Source organism: Lynx canadensis, chromosome D3 (assembly GCF_007474595.2).
Source record: "Lynx canadensis isolate LIC74 chromosome D3, mLynCan4.pri.v2, whole genome shotgun sequence".
Classification (NCBI taxonomy): Eukaryota; Metazoa; Chordata; class Mammalia; order Carnivora; family Felidae; genus Lynx; species Lynx canadensis.
In genome coordinates, this window is record NC_044314.2 from 73,702,626 (window position 1) to 73,729,960 (window position 27,335).

The 27,335-nt window shown below is 38.6% G+C and overlaps 1 protein-coding gene and 2 gene segments (V, D, J or C); 2 read left to right on the forward strand and 1 right to left on the reverse strand.

Moving 5' to 3' along the window:
* The window catches only part of LOC115528231, a 917,695-nt gene that overhangs the window by 529,595 nt on the left and 360,765 nt on the right, over positions 1-27,335 (forward strand).
* Positions 1-27,335, forward strand: part of LOC116738411 — a 688,014-nt gene that overhangs the window by 332,848 nt on the left and 327,831 nt on the right.
* Positions 1,754-24,068, reverse strand: ZNF280B (zinc finger protein 280B). Its single transcript, XM_030336156.2, has 3 exons — positions 23,976-24,068; positions 23,104-23,161; positions 1,754-6,514 (listed from the first exon to the last, which is right to left on the reverse strand). The coding sequence occupies exon 3, from the start codon at positions 6,439-6,441 to the stop codon at positions 4,807-4,809; it is 1,635 nt and encodes a 544-aa protein (XP_030192016.1). The 5' UTR covers positions 6,442-6,514; positions 23,104-23,161; positions 23,976-24,068; the 3' UTR covers positions 1,754-4,806.

The window sequence follows — 27,335 nt, forward strand, 5'->3', positions numbered from 1 at the left end:
TCCTGTCAATAGCCATGTGAGTAAGCCATCTGGGAAGCAAATCTTCCAGTCTCATTCAGGTCTTCAGATGACTGCAACCTCATGGAACACCCACAACATGTAATTTCCAGAACAACCCAACTAACTTGCTCCTGGATTTCCAACTCTCAGACACAGTGGAAGAGTAAAAAAAAAAATTAAGCTGTTAGTTTTGTGGTATAGTTTGTTATACAGGAATAGACAATGAATATATCCCCAAATTTGGGCTCTGCCTTCAGTCCAGTTTTGACAAGAATCTTGCTGGGTCCGTTTATAGAAAATTCCCCACCATTGATATCTGATCACCCTTGATATCTGATAAAATTTCTTATTCTCTACTCTCAACATCATGAATAATTTTTCTTCAACATTTCCAAGTTTTATTATTAGGAATTTCTTTCAAATGAGTATTTTCATGCTTTTACCTTTTATACTATATTCATTTTGGTGGAACAGATTTCTAGAATTAAAAGTTCATTATTTTTATCATATCCTTTTTTAATACCCCATGTAGTGATTTGAAAAGGATGTATACAAAGTCATTTAGTATGTACCCACACCCATACCCTAAAAGTTCCAAGGAAAACTTAATTCACAGTAAACTATAAATTTAAGACTAAAACATTCAGTCTGCAAATTCTCACGCCTTTGGAATTAACTTACCAAAAAAGGTATACAGAATGAAAACTTTAATAAAAATGAAAGTATGAATCAAAATATTTAAGACTCAAAGCTGTAAACAAAGGTAGGCAAAGTTTAAATCCTTTATTAAACAGAAATAAAGCTGTTAAAGTGTCTTTATAAAAAAAAGAAGAATCCTAAAGAAAATAGAGGTGTCTAATGAATCAAGACAAAAATAGGGAGGGGCGCCTGGGTGGCTCAGTCAGTTAAGCGTCCGACTTTGACTCAGGTCACGATCTTGCGGTCCATGAGTTCGAGCCCCGCATCGGGCTCTGGGCTGATGGCTCGGAGCCTAGAGCCTGCTTCCGATTCTGTGTCTCCCTCTCTCTCTGACCCTTCCCCATTCATGCTCTGTCTCTCTCTGTCTCAAAAATAAATAAACGTTTAAAAAAATTAAAAAAAAATAGGGAACAAAAAAAAATTAGTTGGGATAATAAATCAAGGGTTGTTCCTTGGAAGAGTAAATCAGAAACATTGATAAAGCTGTGGCAAATCTAATGAGGGGAAAAGGAAATACGTTTTAATAATAGAAATGAGAAAAGGAATGGGATTCTGAGTAGAGAGGATAATATTCAACCACAAGTGGAAATATTACTTCAGGAAAGGAAGGTTTCTAATAGAGAAGTATGAATCAGGCTGAGCAAAACCTTTCTGATAGAAAAGTGTGAATCAGGCTGAGCAAAACCTTAGGTTAGTAAAGAAAATGTAAATGATTGCCTCAATAGATATTGTAAGCTATCCAATAAAACTAAGCAATTTTCTTTAAAAATTCTAAAGACAGAAATTAAGCAGTATGTGCATTACCTTTAATAGTAAAGTATTTCTCACTAAAACCAAGAACAAGAAAGCTCATTTACATATCACTGTTTGGAAGTTCGGGCCAATGCAATATGGTCAAAAATAATTAAAATTGGCAGGAAGGCAAAGAGTGTACATAGTGGTATCAAATAAAAATTAACTTAAACTAAAAATATGCCATGTTATTGGTGAAAAGATAAATAACGAAAACTTTTTTTTTTCAAAAAAGCATTTTATTACTATAATTGCTATTTTACTTACAATTTTTGGCAACATTAACAAAATAATAAATTTTATCTGAAAGAACAAGCAAGCAAAATAGACATGGAAATTCACAAAAGGCAATAACAAAATAGTAATCTTGACAGATATTCAATATATTTGTAAACAAAACAAAGTGACATTGCCTTAAAAAAATATAGAGGTATCAATAGAAAAACAGAGAAAGCTCCTGAAAGAACTCAACTCACTATATTCATTGTCTTTTGGTTGCAGGCACAGAAATTGACTCAAGCTAGCTCAATTCTAAGGTAAGCAAAGCTTTTGATGATTATCTCTTCCTAGCTTTTTGTGAAAACCTAGGAAATTTAACCAGATTGGAGAGGAAAGAAGGAGTGGGGAGGCTTAAAGTGCCTTTAGCAGGGAGGAGGAAAAAGGTATCATTTCATTGTCAGTATCTTTTAAGAACACTGGTGAAGCTCAATAAACTAAAAGAAGTGTCAAACAATTAAGCGAGGTAGCAAGTCATGCAGGCTTAGGAGATGAGCATTCTAAGAAAGAAAGCAACAATTGCAAAGTCTTTGGAACAGGAAAAAATATGATTTGCTTGAAAAAAAAAGCAAGGCCAATGTGTCAAAAACAGTGCACCAGTGGGGAAAATGGTAGAGTAGCATGGCAGAGAATGGAAGAGCAAGAGGAGGTAGACAGGGGTCGTATCACTCAACCTGTAGTTGGCAATAAATAACAATTTGTACTCCTTAGGGGCATACTTTAGTTAAATAGCAAACAACAGTTAACAGTGTTGATAATACCAAGCAACCACAAAAACAAAGAACTAAAACATTTCATATTTTTACTGTTTTCAAAAACAGAATTTGTTATACGAACAGAACAAGGGAGACAAGTATGCAGAGGTCTGCATATCTATTTATACACAGAAGTTTCCACCTGAGACTAGAACAACTGTGCGTGCACACGCACACACACACACACACACACACACACACACACACTCTCTCTCTCTCTCTCTCTCTCTCTCTCCTTCTCTCTCCACCTAAAACAGGTTCAGGCTGAAATATTAACAAAGTGCCTCGGCCCAAGCAAACTAACTGAAAAGGCCTAGTAAAATGTTCAAAGTGCAAATCAATCAATCATTGAGCAAATAAATACAACAGAATCTACACTCAGGAAGTTCTCTAAAACATAGACAGTATACTCACAACTACTTTGTTATCTGTAGTCCTTCCTCCCCAATTCTAGAAGGGATGCAAAGCCCCTGATGACTAACCATTCCCAGCTTTTTGTAAAGCTTAGGGAATTTAACAAGACTGAGGAGGGAAGAGGGAGGAGAGATAAGATGCTTTGAAAGAGGAGAAAGCAACAGAAAACAGGAAAGACTTCTCCCAGCTCAGGTCTATAGACAGCATCCTAGGTTCCTTAAGTGGTGCACAGAGGCTTGTAGGTACCTGAGTCAGAGGTGGAAGAAAGAAGGGACAGCACTGGAAAATGCCCAGGGACACTCAATCCTGGGAACCCACAGAAGTAGTCAAGGGTGTTGATGTTCAGGAACCAATACTCAGATGGCACTCCAGTTACATAAGAGTCCTTGGAAATGGCAAAGGGAAAAGGTTCACAGTATAGTCACAGATTAGGCAGTTAGCCAGCTGAAGCACAGGAACTCTAAAACGTAATACTTAATGAAATTAATGGGACATTTCTTGCACATAAGAGTGTGGCAAGGAAGTCCCAAACTCACATTAGTTTGATAAAAAGGGAAACTATACACACAAGAGAGTAACTGTTAGCTGTAATACATTCATGTCCAAGGCAAGTTACAAACTTGCAAATTTCACATGTTCAACAGGGGTAAGATACATGTACATGGGAAAATACCAGGAAAAGCCCTATACTGGGTTTAATTTTACTCAGTCACCATGGGTTACTACTTTTATCCACTGTACTTACTATTCTTGGGCAACTCCCATTCCAACTTAATAGTAAGAGAGCTAAATTTAGCCCAGTCCTTGAACTAGGTAGATACCATTTGTTTAGCTCTTTTCAGTTCAAACTATGGGTGTCTGGGCTTCTTTCCCTGGGGAAACTTTATTTGCTGTACTGCTGCAGCTGAGAGGTATATGGCTAATTTATTCCGACCAAAGGCCAGCCAGACGAGAACTGAATTCCTCTTTGGATCACTCAACTGGAGCTTCAGACTCTAGCCCCCAATCTATTCATTACCCCTTCTTCTCCATTTGAAGCCAATTGACACACAGTAATTATTTCATGTCTGCAGGAGCCCCTTGCCAAACATCCGCGTTTTATTTTAATACTTTTGCTTCCTTGGATGTTCTTGTGCTAGGAAGACACTCTGAGACTGTTCTTTCTTTCTGCCTTGGCTCCCAGACTGGAGTGAGCGAGTGTGTGTGTGTGTGTGTGTGTGTGTGTGTGTGTGTGCGCGCGCGCACTGGCACGCCTCTCCCTCAACCAGAACAAGGAGTCTCCACTGACTAATCTTCCAGTTTCTGATTCCCATTCATGACATACCTTCTTCAACTTTACCCTCATGCTCTCAGAGACCGATTATTTTAAACCAGCACAAGAGAGACACTTATAGGGGCTCAGCAGCAAATGGGACCATGTTGTAACAGTCTACGTTGTAACAAAGTCATATCAGTCTGACTAGAGTTAATATTGAAATCCTCAAGACATGGAAAAAGTTGAAAATAAAATTAAGTACTTAACTCTAGATTCTATCTGCAGAAGTTAGAGCTTTCAAACTTACAAGTAACATGAAATATCAAAATAAATAGGTTTCCACTTTTTTTCTCTCACACACACATACACACACAAAACACCTTTTATATGTTAAGCCAGATACAGTTACACGAAAGCCAGGTAATATATTTTAAATAACATCTCAAATTCATATCAGACAGTACTGTATTTCATGAATTTAAAAAGAAACTCATAAATAACTCATTGGTTTCACTATGTTTGATGCTACTGAATAATGTATGGTTTGTATTTTTTATTTTTATAGGGTTTTTGACTTTGATTGAAATACCTGCTTTAGATTTACTGAAACTCGAATTAACGAGGTTTTTTGGAAACTTTACTCTTAGACCTGGGGGGTGACGGTTCAGAATCTGACGTGCTCACAGTAATGGATGCTACTTCCAATGATTCTGGGTGAAGAGGTCCCAGTGACACTTGAATAACAACTTTTGTTTCAGGAGGCAATCCTTCCAGTTGCTTAGGCTTCTTAAACATTTGATGACACTGGGTCTTGTGCTCCATTTTCTCCTTGAAAGTTAAAAACTGTAGCCGGCATTTGGAACAGTGGTGAACACTCTTTTCCCAGTGTCCCCTATAATGACACATGTATGGTGTTGCAGTTTTGAAAATTTTGAGACAGAATGGACAGAGCAAGTTCTTAGTGTTTTCATGGCAAGTTCTGAAATGTGTTTCCACATCAGCAAAGGCTGATGATCTGTAATTGCAAACCTGGCACACATAGGGCATTTCACCAGGCTTATGATTGTCCTTCATGTGCTGTAAGAGAATTTGGTCTGTTTTGAATGACAATTCACAAATTCTACAGACAGTGGAGGGCTCCTGGGTAGTGTGTACACTTTCAATATGGCATTGCAGCTGGAAGGGAGTGGGAAACTGTCGGTGGCAGTGCTGGCAGGTGGTGTAACTTTCCCAGCTGTCACCCCTCTGCTTCTCAAGTTCCAAATGGTGTTTCATGTGATTCATAAACTTGACATTCTTTAGAACTTTCAAGCAGCTGAGGCATTTAAAGGTTGTGTGAGTCTTCTGTTCTGGCTGTCCATCTCCTTTATGCTGCCCATAATAAAAGTCACGAAGTAATATGACCAGGCTTCCTTTCTTGGGATCAACAACCTGGTTTTGACTTGCTAGTCTCAAAAAATCTGTTTTTGCCTGTCTATTTTCCTTAACAGGATCTGCAGGGTTGAAATGAACACTGTCCTTTGGAAAAGCTGTTGGAAAAGGTGCTCCATTCTGAACATGGCTTAATGAGGTATGAACACTGTTTGAGGGTGTGCTTTGCTCAGCAGTCACTGTATGAAAGATACCTGAAGGGGACAAAGCTGAAGCATGTCCCCCTATGATTCCATCACTGAGTTTAAGCCTTTTGGGATTTACATTGTTTACTTCAGCAGTAGAAAGTTGCTTTGATATGCAAGGACTTTTATTCATACCTCCTACAGAAAGTGCTGCTCCACCTGGATGCTGCAATGAATTTGTGAATGTAATCAAAGGAGAACATAACTCTGAAGAGCTATTAGGCACGACTTGTGGTGAATTACTTTTATAATCAGGTTTAGACAAAGGCTCAATAATAATAGGACTTTCTGTTGATCTTGATTCAGATTCAGAAACAGGCAAGGCAGTCACTGCTTCTGATACAGGGGTCACATGACTTATAGGCTGCAATTTGCAAGTAGTACCTTTTCTGAGGTGACCATACTTTTTTCTCCTTGAACATGAACCTGGGGTGACTCTGTTCAAAATGTTTGAAACGACTGGTTTTGAATTTGAAGTCACCCCAACAAAGATCAGCTCAGCATCGTCATTTACATGTTCTACCCCAACAAAGATCAGCTCACCATCTTCATCATCTACCTGTTTGGTTTCTTCTATGTTCTGCTGCGGTTCTGGCTCTTGTTCTTCCTCACATAATATACATGGTTGTTCCATTTTCTAATTTTTTTTTTTTTATTCTTGAAGGTGTGGCCTCAAGTCCCAGTGTTTTCTTTATATAAATTGCCACCTAAGTACAAACATACTACACATCAGTAAGTACAGAAAAATTCATTACCTTATTTCTCTCCAAAACCCTAAGGTAGTTATAAACACTCTGATTTTATAGATAAGGACATTAAGACTCAAAGGATAAATTACAGCTTAAAAGCTACTGTTATAAGTCTGTGCAGCTCCAGAATCACAGCTTTGCTGATTATGATTTCTTCTATTTAAAAAAGAGGAAAAACTTCTAATAACTAATCTCTAGATAAAATCACATGCAAAGGATACGCTACTTTATAAAGGCACCACCTGCAGTGTATAGAAACACAGGCTTTGGAGTCAGAAAAGAATTAAGCTGAAATTCTAAGTCAGCCATAAACCAGCTGCATCTTTCTTTGGCAAGTTCAAAACTTTTAAATGTGTTTCTCTATCCTAAAGGCAAAAGTTCTTATTTCTGGGGTGCCCAGCTGGCTCAGTCAGTGGAGCACACAACTCTTGATCCTGTGGTCATGAGTTCTAACACTGGCTATAGAGATTACCAAAAAAAAAAAAAAAAAAAGACAATAAAAAAACTTAAAAAAACAAAAAGTTCTTACTTCTCTGACTTAAGGCAATAGCTCGTTTTAAAAAGCATCAACCATTCAATGGCACCTTTTTTTGTAGCAGAATTGAAGAAAAGTTTATATTAAATGAACATCTCAATTGATTCATACATACTAACTTTATAAATATTAATACAGAAGTGTCAAATTCAAAGAACAGAGTAGGAGGACCTACACACAATCAACAAATTGTATAATTCAGTGTCAAATGCTTACTTTTCACATGCCTTAGCAAATTAGGAATGAACTCTCTTGATAACCTCATCCCACCTCAAGGCCTTATAGTCTGTTCACTGATGTGTCCTAAATTTATCCCTCTAATCCTGACTTCCCCACCGAAGTCTCTTCTCCACATGGCAGGCAAAATGATTCTGTTCAATCAGATTATATCACTGCTCAGCTCAAAATACTCCAATGGCGGGGCGCCTAGGTGGCTCAGTTGGTTAAGCGGCCGACTTCAGCTCAGGTCATGATCTCACGGTCCGTGAGTTCAAGCCCCGCGTCGGGCTCTGTGCTGACAGCTCAGAGCCTGGAGCCTGTTTCAGATTCTGTGTCTCCCTCTCTCTGACCCTCCCCCGTTCATGCTCTGTCTCTCTCTGTCTCAAAAATAAATAAATGTTAAAAAAAAAAATTAAAAAAAAAAAAACACTCCAATGGCTTTCTGGTTTGCTCAGTAAAAGGCCAAGTGCTTCCAATGCCTGTAAAACCATGCTTCCAATCCTATATACTGCTCCTGTAGTTATGTCCTACTCCTCTCCCCTATCTACTCACTCTAACCACACTAACCACCTTGCTTTTTCTTAAACATATTAAACACTTTACCTTGAGCTTAGAGCCTTTCATTTGCTGTCCTTCTAATATGCATGCTCATCACCCAGATACCTGCATGGCTAGCTCCTCACCATCTTCAGACTTCTGTTCCAAGTCTTCTCAAAGAAGTTCTCAAATAATCCAACCAGCTGCTAATTCACATTCCCAATCTCTCTCCCATTCCCCTCACCTTCAAGTCCTTATCACCATCTAACACATTATTAACTTTATCCATCTTGATTCTTTTCTACTCCCTACCCAGTAGAATGTAAACACCAAAGGACAGGGATGGTCTTTTGTTGACTACTGTACCCCCAGCACAAAGAACAGTACCTGGTACAACATGGGAGTTCAACAAATACAGAATTTGTTAAATGAGTTGATGGTAACTTTCATTAACAAGAACCTTTTTGGTAGAACAGACTGTATGTACTCCATTACTTCCACATTTTCTATGATTTAGTTTGAGAGCCTTGTCCATGTTAGATATTCTGTGAGCCAATGAAGGATTGAAAACTGCTAGCTTTTTACAAACATTTTTTCCTCACAACCCATAGTAAAAAAAACAAACAAACAAAAAAAAACAATGTATACAGAATCTCACTACACACATATAAATAATAATTGTTTTACTAAATGGAATGCTTATTCTAATATTTTCTATTTTTTTTAATTGACCATGACTCACAAAATCAATTATGACTCATCAATGGCTCACTACCAGTGGTTTGAAAAACACTGGTTTTAAATTATGATTCATAAACTCACCAACTTCTGAAAACATAATGTCAGAATTCATTGTAGCCCAATATGGACACTTCAAATCCAATCTATAAAAATTAAATTGGCATCTAATATATGTCATGTACCTCTCATTAACTTAATCAGCACATCAGCATATAATTTTGGAACACATAGATATTTAATCTTGAAACGTGTATACCCACTTGGAAATAAGTCAAAAAGGAAGTAGAATATTAAGTAGAATAAAAATTACTTACTCTTTTCTACACTTCTTTCACAATTATATTTTGCTTGCCCAACCTGGTCTGGTCTGACACTACCAAGTACTAAGAAGAAAAGTGATGAATGCATGAAGCTTACAGTCTAATGTGTCATGAATAGTGATTACAATTTCTTAATTTCTTTTTTTTATGTTTATTTTTGAGAGAGAGACAGAGTGCGAGTAGGGGAGGGACAGAGAGAGAGGGAGACAGAGGATTCAAAGCAGGCTCTCAGCTGTCAGCACAGAGCCCAACGCAGGGCTCGAACCCACTATCTGTGAGATCATGACCTGAGCCAAAGTCGGAAGCTCAACCAACAGAGCCACCCAGGCGCCCACAACTTCTTAATTTCTTAAAACTGAGACCAAGTATGTAATTAAGAGATATGCTAATGCAAGAAAACATAGAAGTTTGAAAGCACTGCTCTTTAATCAATGAAAATTGGTTTGGTATGTCTATATTCAACTTCAATCATCTAACTCCAGGATAATGCCACCTAATCCAGTGTTTCTCAACCTAAGCACCAATAACATGCCTGGACCAGATAATTCTTTGTGGGGGAGAGGAGTGCTGTTGCATGCATTTAGGATGTTTAGTAGTATCCCTGACCTCTACTTACTAGATGACAGTAGCAATCCCTACATGTCCAATCAAAAATGTTCTTATGGGAGGGATGCCTGCATGGCTCAGTTGGTTAAGCATCCAACTTGGGCTCAGGTCATGACTGCACCATTCATGAGTTTGAGGCCCATGTGAGGCTCTGTGCTGACAGCTCATAGCCTGGAGTCTACTTCGGGTTCTGTGTGTATCTCTCTCTCTCTGCCCCTCCCAGGCTTGCTCTCTCTCAAAAAAAAAAATAAATAAAAATTTAAAAAATAAATAAATAAAAAATACAGCCTAGAAAAGTTTATACTTTTACTTAAAGTTACCTTAAAGTAAGGTCTGGAGACAGCACTAAAATTCATGATTCCTGAATTCTAGTTCTGCATTCTCCCCATGAGAACTCTGACTTAATTCATGTCTGAATTTCTGGTGATGTTGCTATTAATTGCTTAGTCCCTAAGAATCAAAGAGTCTAGCTGGATTCATTTTTATTCTCCTTGTATTTTATAAAAACTGTTCAAACCTCCTCAACCTCCATCAAATTACTCAAAGAAACTTCTTCTAAGTGGTTCTAAATAACTTTTAAAGCATTAGTCTTTCTAACTACCTTTCATTTCCATTCTTATTAAAGCACCTCCCCACAATTTCTATGTTTAGGTCCACTGGTTACTTCATGTTTTTACATCTGCACTAGGCTCCAAATTGTCTGGTCTCTCTGTCCTTCAAATTATGACCAATTCCATACCACCACTAGATGAATCTTAAAACACCTCTGTAATTATATCACTCCATTATTCCTACATGTTAAATGATTCCTCCAATTCTAGAGAATACATTTTAGGTTATGCTACATGCTGAACTGTGTCCCTCCAAAATTTCTATGTTGAAGTCTTAACCCCCAGTGTGATGGTTTCTGGAGATTCGAACTTCAGGAGATAATTAAGTTTAGATAAATCATGAGGGTGGGGCCCTCATAATGAGATTAGCACCAAGAAGAGCTATTAGAGAACTTGCTTCTTCTTTATCTCCCATCCACTGTGTGAAGACAGAGTGAGAAGGTGGCCATCTGCAAGCCAGAAGGAGGGAAGCCAATCAGCTGGCACCTTGATCTTGAATTTTCCAGCCTCCAAAACTATGAGAAATCAAATCCTATTGTTTAAAAAAAGTAAAAATAAACTAGGTTCCGGTAACAATGCCAGACTTTCCACCCAACTGATCTTGGAAGGAGTTTTAGCTGTTGACCATGCTGATTAACTTTCCAATCATTCGAGATGAAAAGTTAAGAGAAAGAATCAGACCTAAAGTGAATAAACTAATGAATGAGTTCATTTAGAATAAGAATTACATTAGACCATGGGAATTTTCTTATCATTTCTCTTCTGGTGTCCTTATTTTCTATTTAGAAACTTAAGATACTGGGGTAGGAAAGCTGGACATGCCAAAGACCTACTACATCTAACGAGTTAATCCTCAAAAATCACTTCATATCCCCCATCAAGGAAGCTGCCAAAAGCTGTAGGAGGAGTTAATAAGAAGATTTCATGCCAAAGATAGCAGAGAAAGCAGTAGGTGATAGATAACTCATCTCCTAGGTTATTCCTATGAATTTTAACAACAGCCCTTTTAGTGGATCTTTGTTATAGCCACACACCAGCTTTTTTAAGGCACCAGTCTTTCTTGAGAACCTTCTTGAGATCAGACTAACAGGACTCCTCTGCTACCTATCCTCACCATCTTCCCTTGCTCCTGACTCTTTTCACCTCACTAGTGCTCCTCCAAATTCCTACCCCTATTCTTTCCCCACCCACGGCACTCATGTCTCTTCCCCACCAATCTTCTTTCCTTCTCTTCCACTGATCCCACACATCTGCTGCCTTAAAATTTAATGCCCATTAAACACAGATCCTTAGAAGAAATGAGAGGCTCAGAGGATCCTTAAAACTGCAGTATACATTTACATTTCACTTTAGGGCAATGAATAAAAATAAAAAATTTTTTTCATAAATATTTGTCCATAAATAAGCTCACAATAGTTGGAGGAGTGTAAAAATGGGGTCTAACCTAGCTTGGGAGTCCAGGAAGGGAACAACTATTAAGCTAAGGTGGTTCTTTATCAAAAGACATGATTATTTCTATAGACTGGACTCAGAAAAATCAATAATTTATAGACCTTCAATACCAATTTCCACTCTCACTATCTCTCTGACCTCTTTTCCCATTATTCTAACACTCATTCACTCCAATCCAGCCACAGTGGCTTCTCTGCTGCTCCCTTCAGTTTCTGCCTGGAACTCTTATCTCCCAGATATCCTCATGGCTAACAGTTCTATCTCCTTTAAGTCCACGTCCAAACTTACCTTTACCGTAAGACTTGTTCTGATCACCGAAACTAAAAGTACAACACTCCTACCTACCCAACATTCGATCCTATGACTCTGCTCTATTATATTCTTCCTGATTTCATAACATCACATTCTATATCACCAAAGAACGTATTTATTATATTCACTACCTTTCTTTCTCCATTGGACTCGCAGTTCTTTCCACTGGAAAAGTTGTTTTTTTTTAGCTTGTTTTCTTTATTTTTATCTGTCTGTTCACCGATTTCTCCCGAAGTCCTAGAGCAGTCCTGGCACGTAAGTCTTAAATATTCGTTAAAGGAAAATGATTTTCTAGGAGTTAGATATAAATTCAACAAAGGATGGTGGGCTGAGAGAAGGTGTAGGAAATGTTCAAATATGAGGAAAAGCCAATTTTCTTCAAGTCTGGGAACTAATGAAGTTTACTATTTTTAAAAAATTTTTGTTAACGTTTATTTATTTTTGAGTGAGAGAGAGAGACAGAACACGAGTGGGGGGAGGACAGATAGAGAGGGAGACACAGAATCCGAAGCAGGCTCCAGGCTGCGAGTTGTCAGCACAGAGCCCGATGCAGGGCTCAAACTCATGAACCGTGAGATCATGACCCGAGCGGAAGTTGGACGCTTAACCGACTGAGCCACACAGGCATCCCTGAAGTGTACTATTATAGCAAATGTGAGAACCTTGAAATCCTGGAACTCAGGAGAATGACTACAGTCAGGCACTTTCAGTCATTTTCCCTTTTTCTTCCTTTCATCCCAAGAGCACCATGTTAGTGTTAAACACATCTTAGTGAATACACAAAGTAGATATGAGCAGAATGGCAGTTCAACCTAAAAGTGGTGGTTAGTTCAGAAGTTCTTTCTCTAAGACTGAGTGTTTAGAAAGGGTTTGGAAGTATCAGATGAGTGGTGAATGATTTAAACAGAGGTTGCAGACAGCCATAAAAAAGAGAAGTTTAAAAAAAAAAAGAGAATGTTAATTTGTTAAATGCCAGCAACAAAGTGAGGCTATAGGAAATGGTGGAATAAGAAACTACAAATATATCCTCTGTCATAAAAGCAAAGAGAACAATAGCAAAAATTGTCCAAATCAAGCTTTTTGGATCCTGGAAATTAACCAAAGGCTTGCAAAAATCAGAGGATTTCTGTGGAAAACAGTTTGGCAGTTCCTCAAAAAGTTAAACACTGAATTATCATATGACCCCACAAGTCTGCTTCCAGGTATATAGATCTTTTGAAAAGAGGTACCCAAACACATGTAAAGTACATGCATGCTTATAGTAGCACGATTCACAAGAACTTAATGGTGGAAATAACACAAATGCGGTATACACAAACACTGGAATATTAGAATCATAAAGGGAATAACAGCACCTCCACGTTCACTGTTGTATTATTTACAATAGCCAAGATACAGAAACAACCTAAGTGTCCACTGGTGGATGAAAAAAAATGTGGTATATACAAACAATGGAATATTATTCAGCCATAAAAAAAAATGAATGAAATCTTGTCATCTGTGACATGATAGACCTGAAGGCATGATGCCAAGTGAAATAATTCAAACAGAGAAAGATAAATATATTATCTCGCTGATATGTGGAATACTAACAATAACAACAAGCTCACAGATACAGAGAACAGACTGGTAATTACCAGAGACAAGGGAGGGGGGCAAAATGGGTGAAGGGGATCAAAAGGTATAAACTTCCAGTTATAAAATAAGTAAGTTGTGGAGATGTAATGTACAACATGGTGACTATAGTCAATAATACTATATTGCATATTTAAAAGTTGCTAAGAGAGTAGATTTTAAAAGTTATCACAAGACAGAAAAAAATTTTTAACTATGTATGGTGACAGATGTTAACTATACTTATTATGGGCACCATTTCACAATTTATACAACTATCAAATCATGTTGTACACCTGAGACATAAACATATGTTAGATGTCAATTATACCCAATAAATGGAATTTAGTATTGATACATGCTGAATAAACCCTAAGAACATGCAAAGTGAAAGAAGCCAAACAGAAAAGTTCACATATTGTATGATTTCATCTACAGGAAACATCCAGAATAAGTAAGGCCATAGAATCAAAACACAGATTGGTGGTTACCAGGGGATAGAAGGGGAAATTGACAGAAAATGCTTAATGGTAAGAAAAGTTTTACTTTGGAATGTTTGAGATGTTTTGGAACTAGATATAGGCGGCAGATGTACGACACTGAGTGCTCTAAATGTCACTCAATCTTTCACTTTAAAATGACTGATTTTATGCTATGTAAATTTTACCTCAATATATTATTTTTTTTAAGTTAGCTTATTTATTTTTGAGAGAGAGAGAGACAGAGCAAGTGCATGAGCAGAAGAAGGCTAGACACAGAGGGGGAGAGAGAATCCCAAGCAGGCTCTGCACTGTTAGCACAGAGCCTGATGCAGGGCTCAAACTCACAAACCATGAGATCAGGACCTGAGCTGAAATCAAGAGTCAGACACTTTAACCGAGTGAGCCACCCAAGCGCCCCTCAACATATTATTTTTTTTTAACATATTATTTTTTTTTAATAAAGACAGGATATTACTACCAACCACACAGAAATTAAAAAAAAAAAATCTAAGGGAACACTATAAACAATTCTCTTTCAACAAATTAGATAACCTGATGAAATGCGCAAATTCCTAGAAAGACACAAATTACCAAACTGACTCCAAAAGTACGAACTGACCCAGAATAGATGACTCCAAAAATATGGACTGACCCAGAATATATGAATAGATTCAAAATATATGAATAGATCCAAAATAGAGACTGAGTTAGTAATCAAAAAAAAAAAAAAAAAAAAATTCCCAAAAGAGAAATCCAAGATCAGATGACTATCCTGGTAAATTCTACCAAAACAATTCAAGAAAAATTAACATTAATCCTTCAACTCTTCCAAAAATTAGCAGAGGAGAGAAAACTTTCCAGCTCATTCTATGAGGCTAGTACTACTCATACCAAAATTAGACAAAGATCTCACACACCAAAAAAACATTATATACCAATATCTCTTATGAGTAGAGGTAAAACTCCTTAACAAAATACTATCAAACACAATTCAATAACACATAAAAAGAACTGTGACCATGACCAACTGAGATTTACGTAAGAAATGCAAAGTTGGTCTATTATACGAAAATGAATCAACATTATACCATTTTAGTAGAAAAAAGCCAAAAAACCCACATCTGCCTGCAAAAAAAGCACAATACAAAATTTAGCACCCTTTCATGAGGGAAGAAAAAAAAAAGCACTTAACAATTGGAAAGAGAAAGGAACTTTCTTACTCAGACAAAGGGCATCTGTAAAAACCCGACAGCTAGCATCATACTTCATGGTAAAAAGACTAAAAGCATCTCCTGTCAGATCAGGAACAGGACAAGGGTGTCCACTTCTACCACTCTGATTCAATATTATATTGTCCTTTAATGGGACATTAGGCAAGAAAAAAAGTAAAAAGGCATTCAGACTGAAAAAAGAAGTAAAACTATATTGGAGAAGACATGATTTTATACATATAGAAAATCCATAGGAAATCTACAAAACAAGTATTAGAACTAATAAACAAGTTCAACAAGCTTGTAGGATACAAGATCAATATAAAAAATCAATTATATTTCTATACACTAGCAATAAACACCTTGAACTGAAATTAGGTAAACAGTTCTATGTACACTCAACATTAAAAAGAATAAAATACTTAAGAATAAGTTTACCAAAAAAATTGCATGACTTTCATACTGAAAACACTGAATTATACTGAATACATTACTGAGGCAATTAAAGAAGATCTAAGTAAATGCACACATCCTATGTTCATGGATAAGACTTAATACTGTTAAGATGGCAAGACTACTGATCTATCAAAACCCCAGCTGGCTTCTTCACAGAAATTGAAACTCATATAGAAATGCAAAAGACTCAGAAGAGCCAAAACAATCTTGAAAAAAGAACTGAAAATTTCACATTGATTTCAAAATTTACTACAAAGCTACTGTAATCAAGAATATGGTACTGACATGCAGATAGAAACACAGATTAATGGAATACAATTCGGAGTCCAGAAATAAACCCATACACTAACAGTCAACTGATTTTTAGCGAAAATACCAAAATAATTAAGTGGGGAACAGACAAGTCTTTTCAACAAATGTTGGAACAACTACACAACCATCTGCAAAAGAAAGAAGTTGGACCTCTGCTCACACCATACACAAAAAATAAAACAGATTAGAACTAAATATAAATTCTGCCCACAGAATTGGAGAAAATAGGGGTGCCTGAGTGGCTCAGCTGGTTAAGCATCTGATTTTAGTTCAGGTCATGATCACACAGCTCGTGAGTTCGAGCCCCACATTGGGCTCTGTGGTGACAACTCAGAACCTGAAGCCTGCTTCAGATTCTGTGTATCCTTCTCTCTCTGCCCCTCCCTCCCTCATGCTCTGTCTCTCTCAAAAATAAACATAAAAAAAAAAAAAAGAATGCAAGAAAATATTTGTAAATCCTGTTTGTGACAAGGGACTTATATCCACAATACATAAAGACTTCTTATATCATTAGAGTAAAAAGACAACTCAATTTAAAAAATGGGCAAGAGAATTAAATAGAAATTTCTCCAAAAATGATAAACAAATGGCCAAGTATATGAAAAGATGTTCAACATACCAGTAATCAGAGGAATGTGAATCAAAACCACCATGATATATCACTTTACACCCCTTAGAATGCCTACTATCAAAAAATATAAAAATAAACAAGTACACCAGAAAATAACAACTTTTGCGCGTGGGTGGCTTAGTTGGTTAAGCATCCGACTTCAGCTCAGGTCATGATCTTGCAGTTCATGAGTTCGAGCCCCGCATAGGGCTCTGTGCTGACAGCTCGGAGCCTGCTTCAGATTTTGTTTCTTTTTCTCTCTGCCTCTTCCCTGCTTGCACTCTGTCTCTCTCTCTCTCAAAAATAAACATTTAGGGCGCCTGGGTGGCGCAGTCGGTTAAGCGTCCGACTTCAGCCAGGTCACGATCTCGCGGTCCGTGAGTTCGAGCCCCGCGTCGGGCTCTGGGCTGATGGCTCGGAGCCTGGAGCCTGGTTCCGATTCTGTGTCTCCCTCTCTCTCTGCCCCTCCCCCGTTCATGCTCTGTCTCTCTCTGTCCCAAAAATAAATAAAAACGTTAAAAAAATAAATAAATAAATAAATAAATAAATAAATAAACATTTAAAAAAAGGGGGCGCCTGGGTGGCTCAGTCGGTTAAGTGGCCGACTTCGGCTCAGGTCACGATCTCGCGGTCCATGAGTTCGAGCCCCGCGTTGGGCTCTGTGCTGACAGCTCAGAGCCTGGAGCCTGTTTCAGATTCTGTGTCTCCCTCTCTCTCTGCCCCTCCCCTGTTCATGCTCTCTCTCTGTCTCAAAAATAAATAAACGTTAAAAAAAAAAAATTAAAAAAAAAAAAGAAAAAATAACAACTGTTGTCAAGGATGCAAAAAAAGTAGAATCCTTATATGCTGTGATTGGAATGTAAAATAGCACAACTGCTATGGAAAACAACAGAGGTTCCTCAAAAAATTAAAATAGAACTTCTGGATACACATCCAAAAGAAATGAAAAGCAGGATCTTGAAGAGATCCTTGCACACCCATGTTCACAGCAGCACTGTTCATGATAACCAAAAGGTGGCAGCAGCCCAAATGTCCATCAACTGATGAATGAATTTTAAAAATATCCCACACATACTATGGGATATTATCTAGCCATAAGAAGGGATTCTTTCACATAGGACAACACCCATGAATCTTGAGGACATTATGCTAAATGAAAAAAGCTAGTCACAAAAAAGACAAATACTATATCAATTTCACTTACATGAAGTATCTAAAGGAGCCAAAGCAACAGAAAAGAAACAAAAAGTGGAATGGTGGATACCAGGGTCTAGGGAAAGAGGGACAAAAGAAGTATGTTATTTAATGGGATGGATACAGAGTTTCAATTTTGTAAGATGGAAAGTTCTAGAGATCTGTTTTAAAACAATATGAAAAAAATACAATGCACATATATTTAACACTTAAATGGTTAAGACGATAAAATTTATGTTACCTGTTTTATGACAAAAAATGTATTTAAATTTTTTTTTCAACGTTTATTTATTTTTGGGACAGAGAGAGACACAGCATGAACGGGGGAGGGGCAGAGAGAGAGGGAGACACAGAATCGGAAACAGGCTCCAGGCTCTGAGCCATCAGCCCAGAGTCTGACGCGGGGCTCGAACTCCCGGACCACGAGATCGTGACCTGGCTGAAGTCGGACGCTTAACCGACTGCGCCACCCAGGCGCCCCAAAAAATGTATTTAAAAAAATGAATAAAAAATATGAATAGACATTTCATCAAAGATATGCAAATGGCCAATAAGCACAAGAAATATTGCTCAACACAATTAGTCATTAGGGAAATGTAAATCAAAATCATGAGATACAACTTCACATACACTAGGTTGGTTATAATCAAAAAGAGGAACACTAACAAGTGTTGCAGAGAAATGTGGAGAAATTGGAATCCTCATGTGTTGCTGGTAAAACTGCTATAAAATGGTCAGCCACTTTGGAGAACAGTTCGACAGCACCTCAAAAATTAAATACAGAGTTATATGCTCCAACAATTTCACTCCTAGGTATATACCCCAAAGAATTGAAAACATAAGTCTACACAAAAATTTGCATAACAATGTTCACAGCAGCATTAAAAATAAAAGCCACAGAGTGCAAAAAATCCAAATGTCCATTAACTGATAAATGGATAAACTGTGGCATAACTATACAATGGAATGTTATTCAGCAATGAAAATTAATTAAGTACTGCTGTATATGTGTGATATGGATGAACCTTGAAAACATGCTAGTGAATAAAGCCAGACACAGAAAGGTCACATACTGTATGACTCCTCTCATAAAATGTCTACAATGGGTAAATCTATACAGACAAACTACTGGTTGCCAAGGGTTGGGAGGAAAAAAGAATGAGGAATGTAGTAGGTTGAATAATGGCCCACCAAAATATCAGATCCTAATCCCTGAAACACATATATGTTACCTAACTTTGGAAAGGGTCTTTGAGATGGGGAGATTACCCCTGGATTATACAAATGGGTCCAAAATACCATCACAAACATCCTTAAAAGAGAGGCAGAAGGAGATTTCACACATACACCAGAAGAAAGCATTGTAAAAAGACTGGAGTGACATGGCCACAAGCCAAAGACTGCCAACTGAAAGAGGCCAGCACTGGATTCTCCCCTAGTGTCAAGGGTAGCATGGCCCTGCCAACACCTTGATTTAGGCCTCCAGAAGTGAGAGGGAATAAATTTTTGTTGTTTTAATCCACCAAGCTTGTGGCAGTAGGTTATAGTAGCCACAGGAAACTAACACAGGGCTTTAGGGTTGATAAAATGTTCTTGAATTAGGTAGCAGTAAAGACTGCACAATTTTGTGAATATACTAAAAACCATTCAATTTTGCACTCTATGGAGTAAACTGTATAGTATGTGAATTATATCTCAAAGAAAAAAAATTCCTAGCAATAGGCTGGTGTGACCCCCACATCCTAACAAGTGATACTAAATTTTCAAAGCCCCTAACCAGACTCCATTCATGTAACAAGAGTTAGGTAATTAGGATTATGGTAATAATGCAAACTAATCTAGCCAAGAAAAAGAGATAAACTAGTATCACAGAGCCAATGTACAAATATGTAGTGGGAGGTATACCTTCCCAGGGATGAATGGATATCTTCTTGTAGAGTGGACATTACCCTGATACTAAGGACTTAGAACACCGACTTTATTATTAGGATTGCTAAATATCCTAATTTGACCACGGCAATCCAGTTTGACCTGTTGTCCCTATGTATTTTTTTAAAATGCCACTTTTCAATCTTAAAAACATCCCCATTTGGGTGATAAATTAGTCAACCTAATTATAAGGAAACTGGACGTTGTGAAAGTAGAGAGCAAATTCTATGCACGCCAGGTGGGCCCTATCATGAATCGCTATATAACATGTATCTCCCTGCTATTGGGAAGCTCCCAGGGAAAATAATACTGGTAAGACTTCCACAGAGCATCCATATTTTGTTTTCAAATATATACAATACTAATGCTTAAGCTGAACTCTCAGAACTCTATTATTCAGTGTTACTCAAATGATTGATTTATACATTTAAAGGAAAGAATAAGGAATGCATCTAGGAACACTTGTCATTGACACATAAGGAACTTACAAAGGATAAGGTTAAGATAACTTGTGTTCCAATTTTTTCAGTGTTATGAAACCAAAAGATGAAGAAAGCTTCTATTCTTTTTTTCATATCAAATTGACCCTAACATAATATTGCTGTATCAGAACTCCTGGGTCCAAAGAAAGGAGGAGGGGGGAATTTTTCTTTTTTCTTTCTTTTTTTCCCTAAGAAATTAGGGAGAAATTGTTATTCTATGGAAAGATCACCCTAAAAGGTTCTATGTGTGGTCATACATATAATATTGGCAATGTCCTGATGTTCACAATTTTGGATGAACTGCAACTATAAAGCATACCAAATCAGTAGAATTAGAACATACCCCTATTCACAAAAGACTAAGAAACAAAGAAATGACACAGGAACAGAATGATAACTGCACAGGTCTGACAGCCTCCTAACCACAGAGAAAGGGGGAGGGAGAAGGATCAAGATGGGTATTTGTAAGGAATCTGAGTATTAGTGAGTGTTTGGTGAGCCTACCATGTGCCAGGTACTGGTCTCGGTACTGGAGATACAGTAGCGATTGAAACAAAGACCCTTTCTTCAGGGAGCTGACACAGCAACAGACGTAACTGGGAAATACATTTAAAAAATATATACATATAATATTACAGTATCACACATTACATATTTTGATATGTAAATAAAGTAACAAAAAACATATAAAACGTTATGTTATATGTGTATATACATACGCATAAAATTTCAAATGGTTATAAATACTACAGAGAAAATAAAGCAGGAAATGGGCCAGGTAGTATGGAGGCAGGCTGGTATCTGTATGGCATGGTTATGGAGATCTAAGAAAGAATTCTCCAGCAGAAAGAAGAGCAAATACAAAGGTTCCGAGACAAGAGCTTGTTTCCCAAATTTAAGGACCGGTCAAGAGGCTAACATAATAAGCAAGCCAATGTGAAGGAAATGAGATCAAAAATTAGTTCATTGTAGTATGTTAATGTAGTCCATTCTAAGTTCTTTGGTTTTTACTCTGTGACAGGTCACTGGGAGGTTTTGAGTGAGGAGTGATATGATCTTTCATTTCAACAGGATCACTCTGCTGCTCCTGGAAGAAGGAAATCATGTTAAGAGACTACTGAATTAATAGAAACAAAAAAAATGACTGTACTAGGAGACAAAGGTACTGAGATGGGGTCAGGTTCTAGATCAAAATCTTGAAGGCCCACAAGATTTGTTGACAGACTGACTGGATTTGAGATGTGAAGAAGAGGATGACACATACAAGGGGTGATGCTGAGCAGGTAAATATGAGACAGAACTCAGAGAATGACCTGGGCTAAGTACACAGATTTTGGAGCCTTTGGCATATAATGTTATTTAAAACACAAGACTGAATGAGATCATCTAGGGAAAGAGGTCTGATATCCAAGCCCTCAGGCATTCCATTGGTTAGAGGTCAGGAACATGAGAAGAAAGCAGAAAAGGATATGAAAGGGAACAGTTACTTACAGCCAACTGTGGTGGGGGTGGGGGTGGGGGTGGGGAGGTGGTAAAGGAGAATGGAGAAAAAGAAGCATGCTGCAATCCAAATGAAAAGTTATTTTCAGGGAAGAGGAAATGAACGACTGATAAATACTGCCAATAGATCACATAAATTAAAAACTAAAAATTGACCACTGGATTGAGCAATATGAAATTTACTGGTGACCCTGACAAGAGTGGATTTAGAGAAGAATGGGAAAACTGGAGGAAGCAAATATGGACAACTCTGGAGAAATTTTCCTATAATGAAAATATGAAATAAAATAAGCAGATAAGGGATGTGCAATCAAAAGATGGATTTTTTAATGAGAGGTAATATTACAATCAGTCTGTTTGCTGATGAGAATGATCCAGAGAAACAGAAAACTTAACCCAGGACAAAGAGGAGACTTGCTCGAACAATATTCCTGAATAAACAAAAACTGCTTGGATTTAGCACACAAGGGGAGGTTTTGCCCTTAGCCTGGAGCCAAATAATTCACTCATAATGATAGGTGAATATGGAGAAGAGTTGGAATGGTGGATAAACGGGTATGGGAGCCACCCTCCAAGATGGCCCCAAGTGAATCTTGCCTCCTGTTACTTATTCACACTCTTGTGTAGTCCTCTCCCACACCATCACAGGGTTAGCCTATGTGACTAAGCAAATACAGAAGTCATGGTATGTAACTTCTTTAAAAGGCTCTGTACTTCATCTTGGGTACAAGGTTTCTCTTGAATCACTCACTCTGAGGGAAGCCAGCTGCCATGACGTGAGCAGCTCCGTAGAGATCCAGAGTGAAGAAGTGATCCCCTTGCTAAAAGTCAGGTGAGAAAGCTTAGACATGGATCATCCAACAAAAGTCAAGTCTTGAGAGACTGCCAATCCAGCCAAAAGCTTCACTACAACCTCCTAAGATACCCTGAGCCAGAATCACCCAGCTACATCCTAGGCTATGACAAACGGCGAAATAAACATTTCTTAAATTATTAAGTTTTGAGACAATGTGTTACACAGCAATAGATAACTAACTATATAATGGGTCTCACTGAGCTATATACACAAGTTCCTGGGCCTACAACTTACTTATTGTTGTGCCTACTGGCATGAAATGAATTCCTATGGCCTCCCCTACCCAATCACATTCAATTATTTCATGAAATAAAGCCCTCAAGGAAAAGGGCATAGAAATGAACAAAACTAACTCTATGTCACCATTCTTAACCAATACACATTACCCTGAAGGAACCACTTTAATACTTTACTACCTTAGCTGAAATCTTAGGTATGTGTATCAACCCATTTTAGCCTCCTGCCAGAGTAAAGGAAAAAGAAAGTCAGTTTCACATAGCTTAAAATCTACGATCCTGAAGAAAAAAGACACAATCTTGGCCGTTATTACAAAGACCTTTCATCTTACCTCAGGCGTGCACTGAAACTTCTAAGAACTTGAGCTACTCCAGGCAGAAGGTCACATCCTTGAGGCAACCAGAAGGGAGGGTTAGGGTTACTTCCATGTTACAGGAACACTTTACGTCCCACTGACTATCTGACACTACCATCTGGATGTGTCTGAAGCATCTCACACTTAACCAGAAAAGAAAACTGGGTTCCTTTCTCCCACACCTGTTCCTCCCATCTACCCTCTCTCCGTAAAGAAAGCACTGTGCCTGCCAACCGCCCAAATCCAAAGCCTGGCAAGCACTCTGGGTCCTGGCTGTCAGGGGGCCTTCGTTAGCGTGCAAGGGTCTGAGATAGAGTCCAGGCAGAGACACAGCACACAAGAAAACTAAGGCGCTGCGGGAGGCAAGAGAGCAATAAATGAATTTGAAAATGCTTGAATCCCCTTGAAAGGGTCTGGGCCACAGACGTCCAGAACGGGGAGAGGGCTGGCTTGCGAGGTTTAAACGCGCTGAGTTCCAGAAGCGACCCCGGCGGGGCGGGCGAGGTGGGCCGCGGGCGGGGAGGGTGTCAGGAAGCAGAGCAGGCCCCTTCTCCAGGACGCCGAGGCCGGGCCCGGGCCTGGGGGATGGGGCGCCCCGCCCGCGTGGGGGAGGGGAGGCCTCCTGAAAGGCGCCCGCCAAGATCGGGGGAGGGGGTGTGCGCACCCGGGGTCGCAGGACGCGGCGGGGGCCGCTCACCCGACACTCCCTTCAGAGGCCGCGGCGCAGGAACAGGCCTCTCCGGCAGGGCGAGACCGGGAGCGGAGCGGCCCGCGAGACTGCGGCCGCGGAATCCCTCCCATCTCCCCTGTGGAAACACACTATGGCCGCGCCACGCCCCCGTCCTTACCGGCCCCTGTCCGCGGCGGTCGCGGAGCAGCCGGAGGCGCACCGCCCCGAGGTGCTCCCCAGGCGAAGCCTGAGGGGACGACGCCTCCTCAGGGCCCAGGCGCCGCCGCCGCCGCCGCCGCCGCCGCCTCCGCACGCGCGCCCGCTGCGATCTGTGATTGGCCGCCAGGTGCGGGGCCCGAGGCCGGCGCGGCTCTGGGCGCTGCGATCTGATTGGCGGCGAGGCCGGGTCCGGCGCCTGCGCGCGCTCGGGCGCCTCTGCTGGTGATCCCTGGGCGCAGGGTCGGGGTGAGGGGGATGAGCGCCGCCGCTGTCACCCCGAGTCTTCGGAGATGTCTTGGGAAGTCGAGGTTGCAGAGCGGGCCGGGGTTCAAGGTCAAGGGCGGGCTCCCAATCCATCAGGGGATGCTTTTGTCAGCTTGGAGTTTAGCTCTCATAATCCTCTCAGGTGTGCTACCTTTTTCATAAAAGCACCAGCTGCTAGCCCCACGTTTAAGGGACCTTGATCACACAACTGGGCTTGGCGCCCACACTCCTGAGGTTGCATCTGGGGCCAATCCAGTCCAGCCTGGCACCTATTTTTGTATAGTTTGCAGCGACCGAAAAATGAACTTCACATTTATTAATGGCTTGAAAAAAAGAACAAAATATTATTTTGTGACATCTGAAAATTATATAAAATTCAAATTTCAGTGTCCATAAATAAAGTTTTATTGGAACACAGACATACCCATTCCTTTAGGTATTGTCTATGGCTGCTTTCCTGTTAAAACAGCAAAGTTGATTCGTTTCCAGAAATCATATTCAAAAGCCTAAAATATTTGCTATCTAGCCCTTTATAGAATTTTTTAATTGCCCATTTCTGCCAGAAAGCCTGTCTAGTTTAGTAATCTTTTGAAAGGAAAAAGAAAGACAGCTTTTGGTTTTGCTAATCAACAATGTTATATTCATCTCTAGCTCATTTATATTACCCACTCATTGTTTTCTTTCTTAGTATCTCTATAGGTTCTGTTGTTCCTTACGATATTTAAAAAAAATTTTTAAATTGTATTGTAGTTGACATACAATATTATATTAGTTTCAGGTGTACAGTGTAATGATTTTCCAATTCTATACATAATGCAGTGTTCACCATGCTAAGTGTAGTTAGCATCTGTCACCATACAATGTTATACTCTCTACAATCTTTTGAGATAAATGTCTGGGATGTTTATTTGTAAATTCTCATTTGTTTCTCTTGTATATAATGCTATAAATTTACTTTATTTTACTTAAGTACCAATTTAACTGTGTCCTACAATTTTTGCTTCATAATATGTCCATTATCATTCAATTCCACATATGTCTTAATTTCCCTAGTGATTCTCTTTTTAACGCAAGAGTTATATAGTAATATGGTATTTGTTTTCCAAATCTGTGGGATTTTAAAAAGCTGTTCTTTTATGAATTTCTCACCTTGTTGTATTATGGTCAGATAACACAGTCTAAATATCATTGATCTTTGCATTTGAGGATTTCTATTCAGTGAAGTATACCATAGTCAAAATGAAAAGGATGTAGATAAAGAGAAAATATTTTGATGTCTAAAATGTGTATTTGGGAAATGACTTCCTTTAGGCCTCAAAATTACTTCAATATCTTTCAGTAAGTTACTATTAACTATGGTCCAGGCTTTATTCACATTTCACTGGTTTTTCCAATGTCCTTTTTCTGTGCCGGATTCCCGTACAGGATACTGCACTACGTTGTCATAGTTTCTCCTTAGCCTACTCAGGTCTCTGACAGTTTCTTAAACTTTCCTTGTTTTTCATGATCCTGACAATTTTAAGGAGTCCTTAAAGGGTCAGAGATTTTGCAGAATGTCTCTCAATTTGGGTCTGGTATTTTCCTCCTGGTTGCGCTGGGGATATAGGTTTTTAGAATTATACCACAGAGGTGATGTGTCCTTACCACTTCCATTAGGGATACATCCTATCCCTATGACTTACCACTGATTTCTCCACTGCAAAGTTACTTTTTTCTCCTTTCCATATCCTACTCTTTGGAAGCAAGCCACTAAATCCAGCCTACCCTCAGGAAAGGACATGTAGTCTCATTGAAAGGAGAGAATCTATGAGATACACAAATTATTGAGAGTACAGAAATAATATGGAATTCATTTGTAAGGAATGTTTGTTTTTCCTACATTTAAATTTAATTTTAAATTAATCAAAATTAAATAAAATAAAAACTTTAGTACCTCAGTCATACTAGCTACATTTCAATGGCTCAGTAGACACATGTGGCATATTAGAGCAGATACAGAACATTTCTATCACTGCAGAAACTTCTGTCAACAGCACTGACTTAGATCATTAGTTTTCCAATTCTTCTGCTCCTCCTTCTTCTCCTTCCTCTCCTCCATTTGAAGTGCAATGATATATAACATTTCATTACTTTCATGCGTCAATGTCTTGATTCAATATTTGTATATATTGTGAAATGATAACCACAATAAGTCCAATGAACATCTATCCATTACCAAACAAAGCTACAAATTTTTTTCTTGTGATGAGAATTTTTAAGATTTACTCTCTTAGGAACTTTTAAATGTGCAATACAGTATTTAACTATAGTCACCATGCTGTGTATTATTACCTCCCCGTGACTTATTTTATAATTGGAAGTTTGAACCTTTGGGTCCACTTCACCCATTTTGCCCACCCCAACCCTTCTTCTTTTCAAATATATGCAGCTTAAATATGAATCTCTTCTAACAACCACTTTAGCTTTATCTTACAAATTTTGCTGCTTCAATACAATTCACTTGCAAATATTTTCCTTTCCCACATCATTTTCTCATAGGAGCTCTGAGTTATTTAGAAGCAGAACCAAGACTAGAATGAGCATAGAGTACAGCATTCAAGAGATTTGTGAAAGTATAGGAATGGTATTTTGCACTTTTGTCTCCTGCCTTCCTACACCCTAGTCCCAGTCTTATTTTCAATTATATTGCTTAATTTCTGAATTTTGGTTTTTTTCCTCAGTTATTTTTCTGTTATAGCTTTCTAGCTCAATTCCCCCAAAGTCAGTGGGTAGCTACAAAAAGCCCTACAGCTAACACCATGACTAATGATGAACTATTGTATATGAGTCTGAGAACAAGACAAGGATTTCCACTATAATCACTTCAGTTCAACAAAGCACCTGAATAGCCAAGACAACTTTGAACACCAACACTGGAGAACTTAAACTCCCAGATATCTGTCTTAGTCAGGGTTCTCCAGAAAGATAGAACCAATAGGATAAAAAAAAGAGAGAGAGAGAGATGGGTTTTCTGCAATTATGGAGACAAAGACCCATCATATGCTATCGGCAAGCC

What these genes read in the sequence shown, in the direction of transcription:
- ZNF280B (XM_030336156.2), bottom strand. Translation starts at nt 6,441, where the DNA reads ATGGAACAACCATGTATATTATGTGAGGAAGAACAAGAGCCAGAACCG.